Source organism: Macaca fascicularis, chromosome 12, assembly GCF_037993035.2.
Source record: "Macaca fascicularis isolate 582-1 chromosome 12, T2T-MFA8v1.1".
Classification (NCBI taxonomy): domain Eukaryota; kingdom Metazoa; phylum Chordata; class Mammalia; order Primates; family Cercopithecidae; genus Macaca; species Macaca fascicularis.
In genome coordinates, this window is record NC_088386.1 from 97,641,318 (window position 1) to 97,667,251 (window position 25,934).

General features: G+C 40.5%; 1 protein-coding gene and 1 pseudogene across 2 annotated transcripts in view; both read left to right on the plus strand.

Annotated features, from left to right (window-relative positions):
* Positions 1–25,934, plus strand: part of CDK15 (cyclin dependent kinase 15) — a 91,818-nt gene that overhangs the window by 14,915 nt on the left and 50,969 nt on the right. For both annotated transcript variants that reach the window (XM_005573940.5, XM_005573941.5), the window contains exons 5-8: positions 2,039–2,133; positions 2,898–2,960; positions 13,148–13,271; positions 14,922–15,042. In XM_005573940.5, the coding sequence (XP_005573997.3) occupies positions 2,039–2,133; positions 2,898–2,960; positions 13,148–13,271; positions 14,922–15,042 (403 nt within the window). The remainder of the gene's footprint in view (positions 1–2,038; positions 2,134–2,897; positions 2,961–13,147; positions 13,272–14,921; positions 15,043–25,934) is intronic.
* LOC107126996 (ubiquitin-conjugating enzyme E2 variant 1 pseudogene) lies at positions 3,065–4,193 on the plus strand (annotated as a pseudogene).

Sequence of the window (25,934 nt, forward strand, 5' to 3'; positions counted from 1 at the left end):
ATGCCTGAGAAGTTGTTTATTACATTTACAAAGCAACACATTTGTAAAAGTGAAATAATAAATTTAGCCCATAAGGACTCTGGGGGCAAAAAGTAAAAATTAGAGCATTAGTCATTACAGCAAATAGGGTTAACAGGTGTGATGGAGCTCCTTTGGTGTAAGTCAGCTTAAACTGACAAGTAAAGAGAGCAATTCACTGGCTCCCAGATCTGATAACTACAGGCTGGTAGGGCATAAGAAATACCACCAGGAAGCCATGTCTCTCATTACCCAACACTGGTTTGCCGTTCCTTCATTTTATTCCCAGGCATGCTGTCACCAGGTGTTGGTAATCTGACCCCAGCAACTCCTAGCTAAATCTTACAAGTTTAGCTCTCACAATAGAAAAGAAAGCACTTCTTTTCTAATGGCACCAGCAAAACAGGGCTCTGCCAAACTTGGGTTTTGTGCCTGTCTCAGAACCAATCACTAGGCATAGGGGAGTGCCGTGCTCTGATTGGTCAGCTCTGGGTCACATGCCCACTCTTGGGTAGAGGCAGGGTCAGCCCTGCCAGATGAGCATGGTCTGAGGAAGAAGACGGTTGTTTCCCCAGGGGAAAATAGAAGTGCCCCTACTAGAAGGGAGGGTCAAAAGGGTCTGTCAGGAGGGCAAAATGACAGATTCACTAAAATAGGTTGATGACTGAAGAAAATAATTTTGTTCCTAAATTTAAGGGAGTATTTCAGTTGTTTGTTTCTAATCTTATGGAATTCTACACTGGGAGGGAGTTGGTGCAGGAGATTCATGATATGCAGGCATAGGCTACAGAATGCTGCTTTGAGTTTTTATCCTTTACTTTTCCTTTCCTTTAAGCTTTGACAGGATTTATTCATGCAGGGATGCCCTGAAGTGAGCCTCATCATCTTTTTTTTTGAGATGGAGTCTTGTCTGTCACCCAGGCTGGAGTGCAGTGGTGCAATCTTAGCTCAATGCAACCTCCGCCTCCCAGGTTCAAGCATTCTTTTGCCTCAGCTTCCTGAGTGGCTGGGATTACAGGTGTGCACCACCATGCCCCACCATACCCGGCTAGTTTTTGTATTTTTAGTAGAGACGGGGTTTCACCATGTTGGCCAGGCTGGTCTCAAACTCCTGACCTCAGGTGATCCACCCATCTCGGCCTCCCTGAGTGCTGGGATCACAGGTGTGAGCCACCATGCCCAGGCCTCATGGTCTCTTTATTGTACCTTTTCTAGTCTCTGCTTTCCTGAAGCCAGAGGTCTTCCTATCTCTGGAAGCTCAAAGACAGACTTTCAAACCCCTCCCAACCACTTGGCCTTTTGTGATGACTTCTTCCCTTCAAGGCTGCCTTTAGTAACCTATTACTGAAGAGGCGAGAGAAAGCCCTCAGCCTTCTCCACTTTCACCTCCCTGGGCTCCCCAAGTTTGGCTGACTCCTCTTTTCAAGTTCACATTTTCTCCTTTCCACAGAGGTTTGCAACATTACCTTTAGGAAATCCTCTCCAGTCTCTATCATGTTTCAACAGTTCTTTACCCCATGCTCTTATCCCTGTCTCCCACCAATCATATCCACCGGCCTTATTGACCGCTTGTGAGAGTTAGAATTTTGGAGACTGGTCATGTGTCACAAAATCCTGCTTTAGAAGGCAGAACACTCCATTTCCTACTCGTCCAAAGCACTTTATCTCTCAGGCCTCTCCTCCTGTAGCTCTGAAGCTAGGTTGATGAGATTCCCAAAGGGGAGCATTTAGTGATCTGAGTGCTTTGAAGAAATTGATTAGGTAAATGGAAACATATTTTTTGCAACTACTGTAGCCTGTAGGAACAATAAGTTGTGTAAATGCAATGTTTTGCCATTTTTGAAATAATGAAGGTTCTTTGTAATTTTAAATATTCTTTTGCAACAAGAGATTGTTTTCCAGCAGTAAAATAGCCAGAATGTTTGATGTGAAATGTTTAAAAAATATATACTGCCTGATATCTTTAGAGCAGCACTTTCATTATCAATGATGGATTTAACATTTTGTTGAATTTTTCTAGCTTCTCTCCTGAAGGGTTTGAAACATGCCAATATTGTGCTTCTGCATGACATAATCCACACCAAAGAGACACTGACATTCGTTTTTGAATACATGGTGAGTTGTTCGAGCATTTTACAACACATGAGAAAAATAGCCTGGTACTTGTATAATGAATCTGTTAATATTTTATGGCATGATAAAACTTTTATTACACAATGTGGAAAGTATCATGGAAATATTCATTATTGTGATTAGTAGAACCTTATTGTTCCCACATCCGTCTTTGGTCCTGCTTCCTTACCCATGACTTTTGCTGTCCTTTTTCCCCTCATCAGCAATAATAAATGAGGATCTTGAGTTTACCTCCTAAATAAAGCCTTTGCACTTATTTTTAATCTAGTTTTAATCACTATCTGAGCAGAATCCAACATTTTTTTCATTGACAATAAAGGTAAAAATCACAAGATATTTAAAAATTGTATGCAAGCTTGCTAAAGAATAACTCATGTTGTATTTTTGGAAGAAAAAATATTTAAATAAGCAGAAAGAACTTGTAAGGTATGTGTACTTGACTTGCCTCCAAGGACACTTGGAGAGTGAAAAATTCCTGCGTCGTCGTGTTCAGTGCCAGTCATTTAAAATGAGCATCTCTGTGCTGAGAAACAGGCTTTGTTCTAAGAGCCACCAGTTAGAAAGACACACTGTGTTTGACCTTAACAGTGGGTTCTCAGAAAACCTGGTTATATTCCTTTTGTACCTTTTTCTTAAAATTCTGTACTTCGTAATACCTTCTGACAGTCAAGTCAATGTTCTGCTTTAGGAAACTATCCAAGCACCACTGAATTCACTCTCTTCTCTTTCTCTGCTGTTTTATTTAGCACACAGACCTGGCCCAGTATATGTCTCAGCATCCAGGAGGGCTTCATCCTCACAATGTCAGAGTGAGTACGTTAAGGGTCAGGACCCTCTCCTGGCTTGCCCACAGAAGGAGAGTTCTGAAACAGACTGCCTCACAACGCAAAGTCCTATGATACTAAATAAGAGGATGGACATCACTGATATTCCAGAGAAAAGTTTTGTTTTTGTTCTTTTTTAAAAAAAAAAAAAGGAAAGAAAGAAAGAAAAAAGAAAAAGAGTTGCTGAGTTGCCCCTTAAGATATAGAGCAATGTTTTCTGAGCAACCTAATGCTGTCAGTCATGGCCACATGCAAATGTGTCTTTAGATGAATAAACAAGTGAAGGAGAATTATACTAAAAGGAAAAAACTAAAGCTAGGCCATCGTAAAATAAATACCTTCTTCCTATCAGATTACTGTGGTCTGTGATGAAGTCTGCAATACTTGTTCTAGCAGATCCTATTATATATGTGGCCCTAATCCCTATTTTTCCAGTCATTAGAATAGAAATAATAATAAACTTTTAACTAGCTATAATTCTACATGTTATAAATTTTAGAAACCATTTATATTTCATACTTTTCATTCCCTAAGGTTTTATTGGCATTAATTAATTGATTGGCTCTTAAAATAACCATATGAAATTTGTATATGATATATTTATTCATTTAACTAATATTTATTTATGTATTCATTTATTCATTCAAGAAATATTTATTGAGTACTTAGTGCTGTAATAAGTTCTGGGGTTTCAATAATGAATAAGTTGTGTTTCTTATTTTCAATGAGCTTAAAGTCCAGTAAGATATATGAACTTAAATAGGCAGTGAGGGCCACCCTTCAAGCGACAGCAACGCAAGATGGCAGCCACCATGGGCTCAGGCAATTTATGAAAACAGAATATATAGCCTTAAAATAGAATGTGGACCTAAATACCCAGAAGCACTCCCCTTTGTAAGATTTGTAACAAAAATTAATATGAATGGAGTTAATAGTTCTAATGGAATGGTGAACCCAAGAGCTATATCAGTGCTAGCAAAATGTCAGAATTCATATATCATCAAAGTTATCCTTCAAGAGCTTCAGCGCCTAATGATGTCTAAAGAAAATGTGAAACTCCCTCAGTTACCTGAAGGACAGTGTTACAGCAATTGATCAAAAAGAAAAATCACAGGCCCTTCCCTCTCCCCAACATTTGGTGTAAGCAGTCTTCATTTTCCACAGTAGTAAATTTTCTAAATACATCTCATAGACCTCAAAGTACTGGAAAGGAAGCTCCTATTCAAAGGAAGTTTATCTTAAGATACTGTAAATGATACTAATTTTTGTATGTTTGAAATATTTAAGTTGTTAGCCTGGCGCGGTGGCTCACGCCTGTAATCCCAGTACTTTGGGAGGCCAGGGTGGGCAGATCATGAGGTCAGGAGTTTGAGACCAGCCTAGCCAACATGGTGAAACCCTGTCTCTACTAGAGATACAAAAAATTAGTCAGGTGTGGTGGCACATGCCTGTAACCCCAGCTACTCAAGAGGGTGAGACAGGAGAATTGCTTGAGCCCAGGAGGTGGAGGTGCAGTGAGCAAAGATCGCACCACTGCACTCCAGCCTGGGTGACAGGGCAAGACTCCATCTCAAAAAAAAAAAAAATGTAAGTTGTGCTATAATTAATAAATAGGTGGTGAGAATCAAAGTGCTAAAGCCTATGGCCGTAGTAACTAGGAATACTGTGGGAACACATAATAAGGGAACCTAACCCAGTCTTGGAAGTAAGGTTTTGGAAAGGAATGTTTGAGAACAAAGGGTTGAGAAGAGTGAAAAAAAAAAAAAATTAAAATACCAGTGAGCTGTGTGGAGAATGGGATAGGGAGCTAACTAGAGAAACCAAATAGGAATGTTTCATGATGTGTTAAGGACCCTGGTAAGGGTGAAGACCATTACATTATCTGTACAATCGTGGGATTTTTTTTTTATGGTAATGCTTGGCAATTTGAATAGAGGAGCAGAGAATGTAGACAGTTGGATTGAGTCAGAGTTGAAGTTCTGCCAGACATATGAAAGGAAGAGACAGGTAGGCAAGAGAGTTGAAGAGATTATCAAGACAGAAGTTAAGGTGTTGGCCAGTGGTATCTAGTCTGAGTCTAATCTGAGCAAAGGAAGTGAAGATAAGCAGCTTGCTGATAGTTATGAAGAGAGTGGAAGGGTTCAAGGACCTGGAGGTGTTGATTAAATAGAAGAATGGTTGGAGAAAGAATAACTGTGAGAGAGTGAGATTTTCAGGCTTGAGTGACTCTCACATAGCAGACACTGTGCTAAATGCTTCGAAGGAAAACTAGGCATAAAAGATATGATCCCTGCCCTCAAGGGAGTACAGCCAAAAACAAGAGATAAGAAATAGGCACCAATACTATTACAGTACACTTGTGTAGAATGTCAAGAAAGAAATACAATCTAGTACTATAGATGTGCAAGGGCATCAAAGATATCTTCTAGTTTTAAGAAGTTTGAGATCTTAGGCCGGGCACGGTGGCTCACGCCTGTAATCGCAGCACTGTGGGAAGCAAGGTGGGTGGATCACAAGGTCGGGAGATCGAGACCATCCTGGCTAACACAGTGAAACACCGTCTCTACTAAAAAAATACAAGAAAAAAAAAAATTAGCCGGGCATGGTGGCAGGCGCCTGTAGTCCCAGCTACTCAGGAGGCTGAGGCAGGAGAATGGCGTGAACCCAGGATGTGGAGCTTGCAGTGAGCCAAGATCCTGCCACTGCACTCTACCCTGGGTGACAGAGCGAGATTCTGTCTCAAAAAAAAAAAAAAGAAATTTCAGATCTTAAACACACTGTATTTCAAGAGTCTGGAATAGGAGAGCATGTTACAGGGAGAGAAAATGTTTTCAGCAAAGGTACAAGGTAGGGAAATAGAGGATATGTTCAGGGAAGAGGACCCAAAAGTCATGGCTTGTTAGGGTTAGAGGAAACACAGTGTTTTGCAATCTCTAGGTTCCATTAGTGCGTTTTGAAATCAATATGGTGGTTAGCAACCTGCATTTTTAAGAATGAAATAAATAAATGAGAAGAGAATAGAAAATATTAGCATGCATTACATTTTGAAAGAACAAATATTATTTTCTGCAACTTTTGCTCCAATTGTAACTGTACTTATATTTTTAATGTATGGATGTGAATACCAGATACATATATATTTCTTACTGTAGACTGCGGTAAAAAAATCTTTAAAGCACTAGCCTGGTCTAACTTCCTTATTTTGCAGAGGAGAAATCCAAGATCTGAGAGGACAAACATTTTGCCTGAGGTTACAGAACCAACTTATGCCATTGCTAAAAGCGATTCTTAGTTAAAATTCTTTCCCACTAGTGCCATAGTTCTGTTGACCTGAAATACAGAATATATTAGTTCTAGTTCTGTTGACCTGAAATACAGAATATATTAGTTCTGTTGACCTGAAATACAGAATATATTAGTGAAACAGCATATACAAGTCTGGGGAAATAGATTGGGTAGGTGGCTGAGAGCCTCATTTTCTAAGAAATGTGGACCTTGGGCAGGGTATGGTGGTTCATACCTATAATCCCAGCACTTTGGGAGGCCAAGTCAGAAGATCACTTGTGCCCGAGAATTCAAGACTAGCATGGGCAACATAGCAAGACCTCATCTCTACAAAAAATTTAAAAATCAGCTGAGCATGGTGGCATACACCTGCAGTCCCGCTACCTGGGAGGCTAGGTGGGTGGATCATTTGAGCCCAGGAGTTTGAGGCTGAGGTGAGCCATGATCACACAACTACACTCCAGCTTGAGTGACAAAGGAAGACCCTGTCCCTAAAAAAGAAAGAAATGTGAATTTTATTCCTTGGAGAGTACAGTCATTAGTCATTAAATTTGAGCTGAGAGAAAATGATATGATCAGAAGAAATTCATATCACTGTGGTCTGTAGGATGTATGAAAGGAAAGAAGAGACTAGAGTCAGGGATTCCACTTAAGAATTTTTTGTTTGTTTGTTTTGAGACAGAGTCTCGTTTTGTTACCCAGGCTAGAGTGCAGTGGTGCAGTCATGGCTCACCTCAGCCTCAAACTCCCAGCCTCAAATGATCTTCCCACCTCGGCCTCCCAAAGTGCTGGAATTATAGGTGTGAGCCAAAGAATTTATTGATGTGGCCTGGCCTAATGCTTCTCAAACTTCAGTGAGCAGACAAGGTGACTGGAGACCTGACTCAGCAAGTCTGGGGTTAAACCTGAACCTCTGCATTCTAACATGAGCCAAGCTGATGCAGGTGGTGCTGATCAAGAGCCAAGCACTGAGCAAGGATCTAGTTAGCAATTAGTAATCAAGTACAACATTATGGTAGTGACAATGAGAATGGAGAGGAATGTGAAAATCAGTAACAAAGAAGAGTTCACCTCTTGGTAATGTGAGCATGAGGAGGGAAAGGATGGGGCCAAACATAACTGGTTTTGAGTTTGACTGACGAGGAGAATTGTAGCTCTATTAACAGAAATAGGAGAAGAAGTTGGTTTGGAAAGAAAGAGGAGGAGTCCTGTTTCAGACATGTTGAGGTCCCAGGTGAGACAGAATCTCCAAAGGGAAATGAGCAGTAGGCAATCTAAAAGGAAATCTGTGCTCAGAAGGGAGCTGTGAGCTGGACGTGTAGATCTCAGGGTCTTCAGCACATAGAGTTTAGAAGACAAGGAATAGGCAACCAAAAGAGCAAATACACAAAGAGAGGAGGACTGATGATGAGACTTTTGCCTTTTGGGATGAGAAGAGGAACAGGAAATTAAGGAACGAAGGGAAGCAGCTTATAGGAATGCAGAGCATCTGGAAAAAATTACACACTGTCATGGAAGTTAAGGGAAGAAGCAATTTCAAGAAGGAGGGTATAGTGGACAGTATTGCAAGCATCGGAAATACAGCTAAAAGTCATACTCTTGACTGCATTGACCTTGTGGATTTGTGAGGGACACACTAATAAATAAAGGAATTTATTGTGGGTATATAGAGGCACAAAGGAAGAGGTTATCCAAATCAAAGCAGGTGGGAGTAAGGATGAGTTCTCCAAGGTGGAGGCATCAGTGAATGTGTGAAGGGGCACAGAGCATCCATGCCCATCCCAGGCAATCCTCCTCCAGAAGCCTCCATGAGAGTTCAGCTATCCAGAAGGTCTCTGTACCCTAATCTTTCTGGGTTCTGCAGAGGCTTCATTGTGTAGGCATGATTTATTAAACTATTGGCCACTGGTGATCAACTTAACCTTCTGGTGATCAACTTAACCTTCAGCCCCTCTCCCCTCCCTAATCGGGTCTTGGTCTTTCCAGTGACCAGTCCCTATCCTAAAGCTACCCAAGGGTCTGCCAGCTATCGGTCAACTCTACAAAAAAGACATCACTTTGGAGATTCTAAGGATTTTAGGAGTTGGCTGCCAGGAATCTAGTTGAAGATCAAACATATATTTCACAACATCACAGTCGTGCTATTTTATATAAGGAGCCATTAAGTGGTTTTAAACAAAGAGGTGATAAATTCAGATTTTCTTTTTATAAAGCTTACACTGATGACAGTGTAGTGAATAGACTGGAATGAGGGCAATACTTTTTTTTCAAAATGTTATATTCCCCTGACCCTACTTTCTCCTTGTTTTCTTCTACCTCTCTCCCTCTACTCATTCCCTGAATGCTGGTATCTGTTAAGGTTCCAGCCTTGTCAGTGAGGCTAATCAGAACCACAGTGGTACAGATGTGAGATGATGGTAGGAGAAAGTGGGCAGATATGAGACCAATTACTTAGCCAGAACTGATGGGAAAAACAAGAGTCAGCGATATTTTTTTCTGGATTTGAGTACTAAGATGGATAATGGTGCCAGTCACTGTGATAGAGAATCAGAAAGAAAAATTTACTTTGGAGAGATACGGTGAATGGTGTTTTAGACATGCTAAGTTTGAGGTGATTGCGGGATGTACAGGCGAACTCCAGACTATGTGGGCCTAAAGTAGAAAGGCAATCTGAATTGGAGATAAAGATTTTGAAATCATCAGAATACAGTTGTTCATTAGAGCACTGTCAATGGGTAAGATAGCTAAGGGAGCATGTGTAGAGTGATAACAGAAGATCAAAGATGGAGCCCTAAGAATATCAATATGTTATTATTTATTATTTTATTATGTTTTATTTTTTTAATTTAATTTTTTTTTATTTGTTTATTTTTTAGATGGGAGTCTCTGTTGCCCAGGCTGGAGTGCAGTGGCGCAATCTCAGCTCACTGCAACCTCTGCTTCCTGGGTTCAAGCAAGCCTCCTGCCTCAGCCTCTCGAGTAGCTGGGTCTACAGACACCCCCCACCTCGCCCGACTAATTTTTGTATTTTTAGTAGAGGCGGGGTTTCACCATGTTGGCCAGGCTGGTCTTGAACTTCTGACCTTAAGTGATCCACCTGCCTTGGCCTTCCAAAGTCCTGGGACTGCAGGTATGAGCCACTGTGCCTGGCCTATTTTTATTTTTTATAGAGATGGTTTCTTGCTGTGTTGCTCAGGCTGGTCTCAAACTCCTGGACTCAAGCACTCCTCCTGCCTTGGCCTCCCAAAGTTCTGGGATTACACGTGTGAGTCCCTGCGCCTGGCCAGAATATCAATATATTAGATATCAGTAGAAGTAGAATCTATAAAAAGAACAGCCAGAGGGGTAGAAAAAAAATTAGGAGATTGTGGAACCGAAAGAAGAGAGCAGCGCCTCAGGAAGGAAGGCATGGTCTATGATGCCAAATGCTGCAAAGATAAGGAATAAGAGGTATCCATTGGGTTTCATAGGAAAAGTCATAGGAAACCATGGTAAAAAACCCTGTGAATGACACAATCATTGCAAAAGCATTTTTATAGGGGGATGAATTTTGTATTTCAGAGGACAAACAATTCCATACAATGGCAAGATCTAGTGTGTGACCACCGGAGTTAGTGTCTGAAGTGGACTGGAGAAGCAGATCATTGGAGCTGAGAGGTTGGCTAGAGCTGTTCTCATGGGCACTAATGTCATAGAGGCAAAAGCTGTAATCCAAGTGCCCACATCTTCAGTGAATGACAGAGAGTGATTGAGAGTTCAGTGAATGACCGCTAAAAGAAGAGTAATGGAAGATGTCACTGGATGGCATTAAAATCCAAGGGACAGGGGTTTTTACTTAAAAGTAGAGCAGTAATGGTTTTGAAGTGGTAGTGGGGAAAAGGGAGGCAGCTTATGACACTTGTCAGTGGTCAAAGGTATGAGGAAGTTATAGAAAAACTAATATCCACTTGAGAATACTATAGGGAAGCAGTGAGCTCAAGGTCTCATTTAAGGAAAGGAGCCAGAAGGAAATTCACCAGAGGTTAGCTTTTAGGTAGTTTTTAAAGCAGGATTGAGGAATGGAGAGTAAACAGTGAAAAGGTTTGGGGGAGAGGGGAGCAATAGATACGAGGCTAAACAGAGGAAGCACAGAGCAGAATGGAGATGAGCATGTTGGGAGGAAAAGGAATAGTCGGAAGCTTATATTTTGAGTTGTGACCATGGAAGGCAGGGTGGGAATCCTAGTGAGGTTATTTTGTTTCATATTTCTAGTAGAATGAGTCCCAGGGATCAGGGGGATGGAAGGACTCAGGCTTCCCTATAAGGAGTTGGCTAACGGATCTCATTGGTTTTTGAGTAACTCCTGGCCCAGATGGCACTAGTTCAATGGAATTATTTTGTTCCCCCAAACCTTATTGAGTTGGAAACAGGTCTAACCCCTGGGATTTGGGAAGCCTTTCTGGAAAGAGTCACCCACAGTCTGGCTGATGTTGAACTGTGCAGACGCCATCATATTTGGTGATGTTAGGATGCAGTAACTGGTGAAGCTTCTGCAGTGTTGAAGGAAGAATCCAGGTTGGGAGGGATGAAAGGGTGAGTGGGTCGTGAGGTTTGTCAGCACAAAAGTTTTGAGAAATGTGGTTATAAAATGCCATACCTTAATGCTGCAGTGCTTTACCACTTACAAATGCCTGTAGACGTATCTGGCAGAGAGGAAAGGGGTTGAATGGCAAGAAGGTGGGAAGTGACTGTGGCTAATTAGTGAGAACAGTCTACACTCGAGACATAAAAGGCATTTCAAGCTGACCTACTAAGAAGTTCTGTCTCTGACTCAGCCAGCTCGCTCTCTCCTTCCCTCTCATGTTTTCATTTTCTGTCTTTTCTCTAGTTTCTCAGGATGGTATAGTGGAGTCAGACAAGTCTGAATTTGAGTCTTGGCTCTGACTCGTCCTAGACATGTTTTTAAAGTTACATTGAGCCCTGTTTTTCTCTGCAAACTGAGGATAAGCATGCTATTCCAAAGGCTGTATCCCTCACTGGTCACCAACTTCCTGTCTTCTATCTACCTGTCTTCATCTTCCTCTTTCCCTAGTCCTGCATATTGAAAAACTTTTTTTTTTTTTTTTGAGACGGGGTCTTGCTCTGCCACCCAGGCTGGAGTACAGTGGCACAATCCTGGCTCACTGCAACTTCTGCCGTCCAGGTTCAAGCAATTCTCCTGCTTCAGCCTCCCGAGTAGCTGGGATTATAAGCAGACGCCACAACACCCAGCTAATTTTTGTATTTTTAGTAGAGATGGAGTTTCACCACATTGGCCAGGCTGGTCTTGAACTCCTGACCTCAGGTGATCTGCTCGCTTCGGCCTCCCAAAGTGCTGGGATTATAGGCATGAGCCACTGGGTCAGTCTCAAAAACATATTTTTAAGCACATACTGTGGTATCTTCTTGTCTTTTACCTGGAATTTAAGCTGGTTCTTTGTATTGTCTTTTCCGTGAACACATTTATATTTATAACCAATCAGAAGGTTTAAATGTCAGTGTAGGAATTTTGTGCTGTGGAAGCTTTGTGGCTTGGTGAATGGTAAAATGAATAGTGTGTGTATATTTGAAGCACCAGGAAGAGAAAATGCTGGGAAGATTCATGGAACCAGTTAACATTTGACTAGGAGCCAGAAGAAATTTTTAAAATTCTTAAATGGTTTATGAACCTGATGTGGTAGCTACATGAAACCTGCACAGCTGCAGGTCTGCTATGGCAGGTAACTCCCCATGCTCCTGCTTCCATTGGACCATTTGGCTCCAATGTCTCCAGGTCATTGTTAGGTCAGTAGTGGTCCTAGCATCTCTGAAGGTCCTAGTTTTCTAAGATGCTGTTGAAAAAGAGGATTAATCCACATAACTCTGCATCTGCCATTTTGCCCATGTCCCAGGAATGCTGGGCCCGGCCCTTCCTTTCTGAACTGCCAGAACATGTTCTCAGTTGACACAGGTCTTTATAAATACTGATGTTGGTGTTTGAATTCTCAGTTGCCGATGGCACTGGAAAATAGCAAAAGATACTTGGAATACTAAGCATTCTTTTTTTCCCGTAAGTTTCCGTGATGGTGGGAACCTAGTAATGGCTTTGGTTTCAGTGCCTCATAACCACATGAAACATTTTTAAATTGGGGCTTAGAATGTGTTTTTCCCTTTTATTTCTCCACCACTACCATTTACCCTTTCTCCCTTCTTCCCCCTACAATTTATTCCTTATTCTTTTTTGATTTTTTTTTTGAGGGGGGGGGTCTAACTTCTTTTGGTCTCTCTTCCCTTTTCATCGTACTATGTATTTCCCGTTTTCGACTTTGAATTTAAGACTTTAAAAATAGGTTTAAGAAGATAAAGATTTCTTTATTTTCTAATACCATCTAAAGATATATTTTTTAGTGTGGTCTCCTTGTGTTGTGTTTTTAAAAGGGTTTCATATCAGAGAGCCTGGAAAACTTAAGCAGTTGTAAACTTTAGAATATCATTTCCAGGTCAACTTTGATCTTATATGCCAAGTTCATCGGTGGGGAAAAAAATTAAATCTTTCACATCTAAATCAATAACTAGTGTTCCAAAGGAAACTTCAAAGTTTCACTTTAGATTTTTAAAGAAGGGTAATTCCTTCAGTATCAAAGAAATGAGATGTCAGGAAAAGCCGGATTCCCTTTGTTTAGGACACAGTCTAGTTACTTGACTTTCCTTGTCCTTTTTCTTCCCCCTCTGAATGTAAAATTCTTCTTCTTCTTCTTTTTTTTTTTTTTTTTTTTTGGCTCTCAAGAGACACTTTTACTATATTCTTTGAGATGACTGTTTTTGATTTAGAGGCGAAATCAGCACGTGGTGGCTCAAATCTCCTTATGGATAGTGTTTCTTCCTTCCAGCTTTTCATGTTTCAACTTTTGCGGGGCCTGGCGTACATCCACCACCAACACGTTCTTCACAGGGACCTGAAACCTCAGAACTTACTCATCAGTCACCTGGGAGAGCTCAAACTGGCTGATTTTGGTAAGTCGCCCCTCGGGTCTCATTCTGGGCTGTGAACAATGACGCTTTTGTATGCGCTCGTTTAAGCATCGACTGGGCCTGGCCTTTGAAAACTGGAGGCCTGAGAACATGATGCTTTGTGAGGATATCAAACTACCATAAAGGAAGTGTGAGGCACGAAACAGGGAGGGATTGGTAGCTTTCTAGGATTCCACCAAGTCCCAGTTTAGTCAGATGGCCAAAAGCTGGGCACCTCTACTGCCCCACTGCCAGTTTTGATATAGAGACATTGGTAGAGTAAACTGTACTTAGTAAGTTTTCCTAAATCTAAGTGAATATACAAATTATATTTGAGTAGGTCGAGATTATCCCAAGATGATAAAGAGGCTAACCCCAGATTGTAGCATGGACTCCTGTCAGGATGGAGACTCCAGGACACTTGTTCCTGCTCTCCTACCTTCTTTATGTAGGTATGAGATGCAAAGTTTTGTTCCCATTAAAGTGAAGCAGATTTCCTCTAAGTATCACTGTATCTTTCCATTTTAGCACTTATCACAGTTTATAGTTATATTCACACACACAAATACATGCATACACACAAATATATGCACATGTGTGCGCACACCCACACGCACAAATATATATAGATTTGCGTGATGATTTTGTCTCAGCTGGACTGTAAGCATAATGAGGGCACCCTGGGTATGTTTTTGCTTATCATTTTATCCCTAGTGCCTGGTACCATAGTAGGTGCTTAATAAATACTTGTTGAAAAACTGGCTCTATGTGAGCTAAGGAACCAGTCTTCTCTGTCTGGCAGATGCCAAATGGTGATACTATCACTGCAGTATTTATTCTGAGATGGCAGCTTTTATCCTGACATGTAAGCATTTAACAGATATTTGTTTATCAATTTTCCATAATAGCAAACTCATCTATTGAAGTTTTTTTGCAATTCTGTGAGATAAACAGCTGACTGACAGAAAGACTCATTTTGCAGAACAGCACTTAGAAATTCATCTAAGGTCCTACCAAACTGATTAATTTGGATGAGCAGTCCCTACGGTTTATCTGCTGAACTGGGCTTTCCTGGAGTGCCAAAACGGAAAGTGGCCATGTTAGTCATGAACTGAGCTCAGTTTCTGTTACAGAGACCCAAAATCACAGAGGTATAACATGCTAGAAACTTAACTTTCTCTTGCAACACAGTCCTGAACTAAGCGGGCAGAGCATGTACAGTGGCCCCATGCTGTCTTCACCCAGGCTGCTTCTGTCACGTGGCTCCACCATCCCCCATTGCATGTTTCAAGATGGCTGCCACCTCCTGCTCATCACAGCCTGGAGGAAGGAGAAAAGGGAAACAGAACCCTTAACCCCTCCACTAAGGCATGATCTGGAAGTTCACACATCACCTCTGTTCATATAATATAGGCAAGAACTTAGTCACCTGACCACACTCAGCTGCCAAGAAGGCCATATCTAGCTGCAAAGCAGGCCAAAATTTGAGAAATTCACTTAAAGAAGTGATAGACAAGTCAAGATAGCGATTAGTTCTACTAAAAGCACCTAAATTTGTGTTATTTTTTTTAATGGTGTTTACCCCGGTCCAGTGCATCAAGGTGCAAGCCAAGGTCCAGAACAATGGGTTTTATGCTTTTCCCTTTTGGACAGGTCTTGCGCGGGCCAAGTCCATTCCCAGCCAGACATACTCTTCAGAAGTCGTGACCCTCTGGTACCGGCCCCCCGATGCTTTGCTGGGAGCCACTGAATATTCCTCTGAGCTGGACATATGGTAAGAGTGGTGCCAAGAAAATGGAGAAAGTGTGAGTCATCCTACTCACGAGGGTTGCTTTATCATCCACATTATATTTTAACAATAATTCTAATAATGGCAATCACTAATATACATATATATTTTTGAGATGGAGTCTCGCTCTGTTGCCCAGGCTGGAATGCAGTGGCGTGATCTCGGCTCACTGTAACCTCCATCTCCCGGATTCAAATGATTCTCCTGCCTCAGCCTCCTGAGTAGCTCTACTAAAAAAAATACTAATATTTATATACAGAAACATAAAGTACTTTCAAAGATACATCTCATTTGATTCTTGCAATTATTCTACAAACTTTTACTGTTGAACTGAGACTCACAGTGTTCTTGTCAAGGCATCTTCTGAATCGAACACTCTTTCTTTTTATTTTATTTTACTTTTTGAGGTTGGGGTCTCACTAGATTGTCCAGGCTGGTCTTGAGCTCCCATGCTGAAGCAGTCCTCCCACTTCAGCCTCTTGAGTAGCTGGGACTATAGGGTTACACCACTGCACCCTGGCAATCTCATGCTCTTTCTTTCATGCCTTTCCTCCTAGCTCCTCTCTTTAATCCTTTGCCTTGTCTCCTCCTTGACACCTTATCCTCAGAGAAACAAACATACATCCCCAAACCACAGACACACAGATGTGCACACACGTACATGTGCATGCACACACATCTGCATGAACATAGTCACACAAGTTCAAACATAGTTCAGAGCCTGGTTTAGGGGGGAAAAAAAAAAGACCAAGCTTCAAGACACTCGATTTTCATGCCAGTTCGATTTCTAATCAATTAACTCTGGATTCTGTTATCTTGAAAAAGTCATGTATCCTCTCTGTGTCTATGTTTCTCCATTTTAAAAAATGAAGGTAATAAACTCTCCCCATTGTAGTTAAATGGAACTATAGTACAAGTATAAGAACCAAATAGGTAACTGGGCGTGCCGGCTCATGCCTGTAATCACAGCACTTTGGGAGACCAAGGCTGGAGGATCGATCGCTTCCCAGCCCAGTTGTTTAAGACCAGCCTGGATAGCACAGTGAGATGCCATCTCTACATTTTTATTTTAAATTAGTCAGGTGTGATGGCTAATTAAACACTTCAGGAGGGCTGAAGTAGGCGGATCTCCTGAGCCTGAGAAATTGAGGCTACAGTGAGTCTTGATGGTACCCCTGCAATCCAGCCTGGGTTACAGAGTGAGACCCCATCCGAAAGAAAGAGAGAAAGAGAGAGAGAGAGAGAGGGAGAGAGGGAAAGAGGAGAGGGAGAGGGGGAGAGGGGAAGAAGGGAAGAGAGGGGGAGAGGTGGGGGAGGGAGGGAGGGAGGGAGGAAGGAAGGAAGGAAGGAAGGAAGGAAGGAAGGAAGGAAGGAAGGAAGGAAGGAAGGAAGGAAGGAAGGAAGGAAGGAATCCAGATAGGTGCTCTCAAGTAAAGCCACAGAGTTGGGGAGGCTCTAAGGTTAATGGGGTACGATAGTGAGCTCTCAGACACTCATCATCCTAGAACGGCAGTGTTATTTTCTCTGGATCATATTCCTGGGGACCTCCCTGTCATCTGGGGGCCACTGTTAGACATGTGATGACTTTACAGACACAGCCAACTCTCCAAAGGTAATGAAATATATGAATCTCTTTCAGTACCTTGGAAGAAAGGGTTTATATAAAAACACAAAGCCCTATTTTCAAAAATCCATAATTGATTTTAAAAAATTAAATGGTGTCCTAAGAGACTAAGCTAAGCTTTTAGATCTCCCAAAGAATTAAGAAAGGTTGCAGACATTTTTCTCCAGTGTAAGTCATTGATTTCTGATACCCGGCACAATTTCTAGAAATATCATCTGCTAGTCAAAACCCTCCTGAAACTGTCAGCTCACACTGCTCAGCACTGTCACTTCAAAGGACTCCGGCAGGCTCTGGCTTACTCAGCTCTTAATGATAGCTTCCTGATTATGTTTCACAGACAGAGTGAAACTTCTACCCATCAATTTTAAACTATATTTTATTATGGAGTATTTAAAACATTCAAAAGTGTATATAACATATATGTAGATCAGTGATTCTCAACCAGGGAGCAATTTTGCTCTGCAGGGGACATTTGGCAATGTCTGGAAACATTTTTTGTTTTCACAGCTGGGGGTAGGGGGTTGGGGGTAGCACTGGCATCTAGTGGGTAGAGACCATGGATGCTGCTAAACATCCTACAGTGCCGAGGACAGGCCCCTGCAACAAAGATTTATCCAACCCAAAACGTCTGTAGTGTCAAGATTAAGAAAGCTGATGTAGATTAAGAAGTTTAATTTACTTTTAGAGACAGGGTCTCCCTTGGTTGCCCAGGCTGGAGTACAGAGGTGAGGTTGTCTCACAGCAGCCTCCAACTCCTGGGCTCAAGTGATCCTCCTGCCTCAGCCTCCTGAGTAGCTGGGATTACAGGTGTGTGCCACCACACCTGGCTAATTAAAAAAATGTAGAGAGAGAGAGTCTCACTTTGTTGCCCATGCTGGTCTCAAACTCCTGGCTTCAAAAGATCCTCCTGCCTTGGCTTCCCAAAGTGTGGAATTACAGGAATAAGCCACCACACCCAACCAATTCAGAAGCTTAATAACATGAACTCCATAACCTGCTACCCAGTGTAACAACTAGAACATAATCCGTACTGTCCTATCAACTGTGTCCCTTTCACATAACCTGCCCCTCCACTAGAAGGCCTTTACCTGATTTTTTTTTCCTTTTTTTGGGTCAGTATTCTCTTACATCTTTTTAAAATAATCCTTTTACATTTTAGAGGTATTCTAAAGAATTTTTTTGTTTTACTTGATTTTGAGGTTTTATAAAAATGATGTTATATTGCTTTTAGTCTTCTGTAACTTGGTTTTGTTTCATCCAATATGTTACATGTTTCTAAGATTCATCCATGTTGATCTGCTTTGCTATACATTATTTTCTTTAGTGAATATTTCAGATATATATATATATATATATTTTATGTGTGAGATAGAGTCTTGCTCTGTTGCAGTGGCTTGATCTCGGCTCACTGCAACCTTCGCCTCCTGGGTTCAAGCGATTCTCATCCCTCAGCCTTGTGAGTAGCTGGGATTGCAGGTGTGCCCCACCACACCCAGATCATTTTTGTATTTTTAGTAGAGACGGGGTTTCACCATGTTGGCCAGGTTGGTCATGAACTCCTCACCTCAGGTGATCCACTCGTCTTGGCCTCCCAAAGTGTTGGGGTTACAGGTGTGAGCCACCGCACCTGGCCTATGTTGTCTTTTTGAACAAAGTTCTGAATTATAATATTACTGACCTTATCACTCTTTTCTTTTATGGGTAGCTCTTTTTGCTTCTTGTTTAAAAATTCGTTCCCTTCCTGAGGTCAGAATGATTTTGTCCAATACATTATTATTATTATTATTATTATTATTATTATTATTATTATTATTTTGAGATGGAATCTTACTCTGTAGCCCAGGCTGGAGTGCAGTGGCGCCATCCGGTCTCACTGCAACCTCCGCCTCCTGGGTTCAAGCATTCCCCCCACCTCAGCCTCCCAAGTAGCTAGGATTACAGACATGCACCACCATGCCTGACTAATTTTTTTGTATTTTTAGTAGGGACGAGATTTCACCGTGTTGGCCAGGCTGGTCTTGAACTCCTGACCTCAAGTGATCCCCCTACCTTGGCTTCTCAAAGTGCTGGGATTACAGGTGTGAGCCACCACCCCCAGCCTGTCCAATACATTCTTTTAAAGATTGTAAAGTTTCTTCTTTCACTTTAAATCTTTAATACATTGAAATTGACTTGTATTTGCTAAACAGTTGTTTCACACTAATTTCTTCAGTGATGTGCCATGCCAAATCTCCTTTATATCAAGTTTTCATAAATACATAGATCTGTTTCTGGGCTCTCTGTTCTGCCAATTTGTCTGTTTTTGTACCAGTGCCACAATATTAATGTCTATAACTTTGCAATAATACTTGATATTTTGTAGGCCAAGTCTCCCAGCCTATTTCATCTTCTTCAAAAGTGTTTTGGCTATATTTCTCTTCTGATTTTTCATATAAATTTTAGATTTAATGTTTCAAGTTTCATGAAAAATGCTCCTGGGATTTTCATTGGAATTGCATAGTAATTATAGAACAATTCGCATATAATTTACTTCTTTATAATACAGTATTTTCCTCCAATTTTTTAACATGGCATATTGCTCCACCTGTTTAAGTTATTTTTAAATGACTTTTAATGAAGTTTTATATCCTTCTCTTGAAGGTCTGACATATCTGAAACAAAGGTTCTTGTAAGTCTATTTCATTGTTTATTGTTTCTTTTTGTTCTTGCATATGGTATCTTTTTTCCTATGTGTGTTCATTTGTTTTTGACAGTGATATGCTGATTTGCCTTGGAATTTTATTTGTGAGATTTCATTGAGGACCTGAATGAAGTGCGTTCCCTCAGAGAGGATTTGCATTTAATGATGCCAGATATAGCATATATTTTAAATGAAATTTATTATTATATTTTACATAAATGTTGGTCTACTACCCAGACCCTGATTTCTTAATAACGTTTTCTGTTAAAAAGAACTTGGATTCTTTGAATAAATGACTGATTCTAAAGCTGGGGCAGATAATGTACAAGATGAGCCTGGAGCATCTTGTTGGGCCAGAAAATTTCCTTACAAAGTAATCAAAAAATGATAGGAATATGTCAAAAGGACATGGGAACTTGAAGAGGCTTTTGCTGGTTAAATCTGGGACAATTTGAGCATCAAAGTAAATAATGAGAGTAATGGATTATAATCCGTTGAATAAAATAAGATAGCTAGCTTCCTGGCTAGTTAGATAAGAAGGGAAGCTCACTGGATGCAGTGGCTCACACCTGTAATCCCAGCACTTTGGGAGGCCGAGGTGGGTGGATTCCTTGAGGCCAGGAGTTCAAGACCACTCTGGCCAACATGGTAAAACATGATCCCTACTAAAAATACAAAAAATTAGCTGGGCCTGGTGGTGCACGCCTGCAATCCCAGCTTCTCAGGAGATTGCAGTGAGCTGAGATCGCGCCAGTGTACTACAGCCTGCCTGGGCAACAGAGTGACAGCCTAAGCTTCTCCTGACAGAATAATGTCAACTAATAACTGGATTGAATATGACAGTTAGAAAATCACTATTTTATAACCAGTATAGTAGTATTTGGTGGAAACAAGAATAATTAATGCTAAAGTAGAGGGGGAAAGTTTGATGAGGAATAAGATATTTACATAGTCTCAAAGTACCTTTCACAAATTACTTGTTAATCACAAAGGGAAAAAACGGTAACTTTACAGTAGAGAAATTTGGCAGACAATATCTTGCCCAAGTGACTAAAGTTAATATAATGAATAATGGGACTGACTGGCATCATGTGTCTCCTCATATGATGCACTGAGAAGGATATAATATCATTTATGTGGTATTTCTGTTGGGGGGAAGCATAATCTGACTCTAATCATGAGGATACATCAGATAAACCTAGTTTAAGGGACATTCTACAAAGTAACTGGACTGTACTTATTAGAAGTGTTAAGATTTTAAAAGATAAAGACTGAGGAACTGTTCCAGATTAAAGGAGACTCCAGAAACATGCCAACTAAATGTAATGCATGGTCCTAGATTGGATCTTGAGGGAGATGGTGCTCTAAAGAATACTGTAGAAACAATAGGTGAAATTTCAATAGGGACTGTGGATTAGATAGGGGTATTAGATGAATGTAAATTTCCTGATTTTGATAATTGTACTGTTGTTATGTAAGCGGATACTTTGATTCTCAGAAAATACCAACATAATTATTTAGGGATGAAGAGTCATGATATCTGCAATTTACCCCCTAATGCTTCAGAAAAGATATAGACAGATACATAGATAGATAGATAGATAAAATAATGAAACAAAAGTGACAAAATATTGGCAATGACTGAACCTGTTTGGAGGATATAAGAGAGTTCTTTATACTGCTGCAACTTTTCTATAAGTTTGAAATTATTTCAAGATTAAGAGTTGCCTCCAAATTGCGAAATCGTGTTTCATCACAGATAGTGTGAGACACACTAGCCTAACATATGATCAGAATTTGTAATTTCATAGCACACAGAATGTGTGTTTGAGAAGAATGTGTGTGTCCGCCCAATTGTTGAGTGCTATTTTTTGTTTGTTTGTTTTGTTTTTGAGACAGAGTCTCACTCTGTCTCCAAGGCTGGAATGCAGTTGCTCTATCTCGGCTCACTGCAACCTCCACCTCCTGGGTTCAAGCGATTCTCTTGCCTTAACCTCCCAAGTAGCTGAGATTACAGGCGCACACCATCACGCCCAGCTAATTTTGTATTTTTAGTAGAGATGGGGTTTTGCCATGTTGGCCAGGCTGGTCTCGAACGTTAGACGTCAGGTGATCCATCTGCATTGGCCTCCCAAAGTGCTGGGATTACAGGCGTGAGCCACCGTTTTTACATATGTTCAAAAATTCAAGATTGCTGTTTGTGTTATCCAAATCTTCTTTATATTATTTTCGTCTTTTTAACCTACCAACGAAAGGTGTGTTGAAATCATTCACGATATTATTGATTTGTCAGAATTCTATCCACTTTTGCTTTATGTGCTTTGAAGCTATTTTCATCAAGTGCGAGTAAATTTAAGACTGCTCATTATTCCTTTGTGCACTTTAGTTACCACTTTCAGAATAATTTTCCTTTCTCCTGAAATACATCTTTTAGAGTTTTTTTGTGTGTGTATGTAGGCCTGCTGGTGGCAAATTCTCTGTTTTTGTTTTCAGAAGATAAACCCTAATTATTGAAAGGTAGTTTTGTTGGGGATGTGATTCTAGATTGATAGTTGTTTCTCTCAGAACTTTGAAGATGTCATTCGTCTTCTTTGTCTTTCTTTGTTGCTGTTGAGGAGTTTGCTTTTAGCCTTATTACCTTCCTTTTGCAAGTGATCTCATTTTCTCTGGATGTTTTAAAGACTTTTTTCTTTGCCTTTGTAATTAGGCAGTTTTCTCTAGGAGGTGTCTAGTGTGGATTTCTTTTTACTTACCCTGCTTGGTATATCTTGTGCTTCTTCCATTTATGAATTCATGTCTTTCATCAGCCATTTTCTGTTTGAATATTGACTCTATTCTATTCTCTGTCTGTAGAGCTCCAATGAAAGACTATTAGATCATATTCTTCTGTTATCCATTTCTCTTCTCTCCTTCATATTTTCCATTTCCTTAACTTTCTGTGATGCATTCCGGGTAATTTCTTCAGCTCATCTACCAGTTCTTTAAGTCTCTCTTAAACCATGTATTATGTTGGCGCAAAAGTAATTGTGGTTTTTGCCATTGAAAGTAATGGCAAAACCATAATTACTTTTGCACCAACCTATATCTCTTACCTTTTTACCGCATATACAAAAATGTATGTTATTCCATGGATAAGTGTTTCATGAATTTAACCATGAGCAACAATGACACTTACAATATAAAAATGCAATTATAAGTTAAAATTATTATTACTCTTATTGATTTCATTTGATTGTTGTTTGCCTGGTAAAACTAAAAATGTAATGTAGAAATAGAACAATATGCATCTTCCATTGAGCTCACTATATTTGTTTACCCTCAAAGTAATTGCTAGACCTTGGGTGTTTACACTGAGATCCCTCTCCTCCCATTTTTTTCTCTTTCTTTTCAGAGTGATAAGAGGGGAAGTGAGAAGGGAGAAGATTTCCAGTTGGTAAAGAATGAAAAAGAAAGAAAAATAATCCTATTCTGCTAGGCCATGCAACCCCATAGGGTCCAAAGTGAATGCCTTTGTAGGAGGTAGATGATGCTTGGTGAGCATTAGTACCTTTGTCTTAAAGAAACCAATTATAACCCGTAGTGCAGAGCCTCTCCTTCACAATGAGGCCTGGTGGCAGCAGTGTCAGTAGGGGGCCAGAGCAAATAAACAGGGGCTCTTGTTAATTATGGAAAACTTGCAACTAGGACATATTGGTTATTCCCAGTGCTCCCAACCAACATTCTCTCATCTTCCGACATCTTTTCTTCTCTCTCTTTCTGCTACCTTTTCAGACCTTAAAAGATTCCATTAGGGACTTTAGTGAGAAAAACACAATATTTTAGGATTATTAAATGGTGTGGTTTTTAGTTTTTTTGTATTGTGTTAAAATATACATAAAATTTACCATTCATCACCATTTTCAAGTGTACAATTCAGTGGCATTCAGTACATTCACATTGTTGTTGTAACCATCACCACTGTCCGTCTCCAGAACTTTTCATCATCCCAAACTCAAACCCTGCACATATTAAACGATAATTTCCCATTACCGCCTCTCCTCAGCCCCTGGTAACCATTATTCTACTTTCTATCTTTACGAATTTGACTATTCTTGGTACCTCATATAAGTGGAATCGTACGATACTTCTTCTGTGTCCAGCTTGTTTTGCTTAGCATAACGTTTTCAAGGTTCATCCATGTCATAGTACACTGAGTTTTCAAGAAGCATTTATTTCAGTACACAAGGTCGTCTATTCAGTATCAGTTTCAGGCAGCTGCTGGTTTTAGGACTAGAGAAAGTTGTCTCCGCCTAACAGATCTTTACTGTCAAATTTCTTGCTGCAAACTTCCAAATATAAAAAGAGTGGTCTAGAGAAAAGCAAGTGAGAATGTCATGTCACTGCCATATATTACGTTATTCTGAATTAACTTCAACAGTAAAAAATGAAATACTGATTCATTTCTCCCGACAACATTTTGATATGCTCCTTGCACCTCCAAAAAGCCTAAAACTCCTGAGATGGTTTTTTTCTCCAGGGATTGCCTAAGGAATCTGAGGAATCTTTCCCCCTCTTATGGAAGAATTTGTTCATGCTCAGAATAGAGAAAAAGTAGAAGGAGAACCAGAAAGAGGAGAAAACATGTAAGCAGTTTCCTCTAACTTGACTGAAGAACCACAGTTGGAACCATAAAATGATCCAGCGCTTCTCTCCCTTCTGGAAGGGTTTAATGTTTGATATCACCAGGTCTTTTCTCCCTTGCATATGCATTTCCCCTTCATCTACACGGGCTGCCCCAGGGGTATCTCCACAGAGCAGAAATCCTCGGAGAAGCTTAAAGATATGTAGGGTAAGAGGAGCCCCAGGAATGAAGATTTAAGAACAAAATAGAAAAATAAAAGGAAGTGGAAGCTAGTTCCCTATCTGGACTTGAATGTTCAGAATATTTAAAATGTTTGCTTTAACAATAGTCTGTGGTGGGCAAAATAGATGATAGCCACGTGACTTGTATTCTTAAGGGCCAAGAAGCAAATTAAAAAAAAAAAAAAAAACAGTTCTGAACAGAAATGAAAAAAATAAGATAAATTGCATAGTTTTGTTTGTATGTTTGTTTGTTTGTTTGTTTGTTTGAGATGGAGTCTGGCTCTGTCACCCAGGCTGGAGTGCAGTGATGCGATCTAGGCTCACTGCAAACTCCAGCTCCCCAGTTCAAGCAATTCTCCTGCCTCAGCCTCTTGAGTAGCTGGGATTACAGGGACACACCACCATGCCAGGCTAATTTTTGTATTTTTAGTAGAGACGGGGTTTCGCCATGTTGGCCAGGCTGGTCTTGAACTCCTGACCTCATGATCCACCCGCCTTGGCCTCCCAAAGTGCTGGGATTACAATGCTTACACCTAGAACAGATCTGTCACCTTTCAAACTTACAGTGTGGACTTACTTTGTTTTCAATGCATTGATATTTATGGTACCTATGGATAGTCCATGTACTGAAATAAAATTGATTTAGGAATTTTGTAAGTGTTCTAAAGGCATGCACAAGTGCATACTATATATATAGTGTGTGTGCATGTGTGTGTGTATAAATGAGTAACCTTAGACTTAGATTTGTTAGATAAGGAAGGTTTCAACCTTCCCCAAAATGCAAATGGAGAATTTCAAGTATATAAACCAAATATTGGCATTATATCTCTGGAACACAAACATCTTATGTTACTTTATGGTACTTACATAATGGCCTGAGTGCTGTAGTTTTTGCCAATATATTTTACATAATTTTGTATACAATTTTAGTGGTATAGAAGGTAAATGACACGACATAAGGAATTGTGTAACGAAATGACTTCTTGGTTCCCTACAGCTGTAAGTATGAAAACACATCGGCCAGGCACGGTGGCTCATGCCTGTAATCTTAGCCCTTTGGGAGGCCGAGGCGGGTGGATCACAAGGTCAGGAGATCGAGACCATCCTGGCTACATGGTGAAACCCCGTCTCTACTAAAAATACAAAAAAATTAGCCGGGCATGGTGGTGGGCGCCTGTAGTCCCAGCTACTCGGGAGGCTGAGGCAGGAGAATGGCGTGAACCCGGGAGGCAGAGCTTTCAGTGAGCCCAGATCGCTCCACCGCACTCCAGCCTGGGCAACAGAGCGAGACTTCGTCTCAAAAAAACAAAACAAAACAAAACAAAAAAAACACACCATGAAAAGGCAACAAGCTTCTTCCAGGCAATGGAAGGCTTTTTGGGGGAGAAAAGAAAGTGAATTACAGGTTTAAACCTAGGAATGTCATTTTTTGAACCTTGTTTAAAATGTTTTCAATCCTTCTAGTGGTTTGTGAGCTCCTGGGGTTTCTGGGAGGTGTTTGGGAACTGGATAGAGGGTTAGTTCATGCCTTTAAAAGCCAATACATTTCCATTTCTATTTCATAACCAAGTAATACGCCAATTATATATGTATTTTATATACACAGACACGTATTTATTTTTACTTCAAAACAAAATGGTGTGAGGCCTTTCAAGAAAATGCAAGTGGAGAAGTCACAGGGGGCAGGGTGGAGACCATTTGGTGGCGCCCACGAACTAGGTTTCTCCGTTG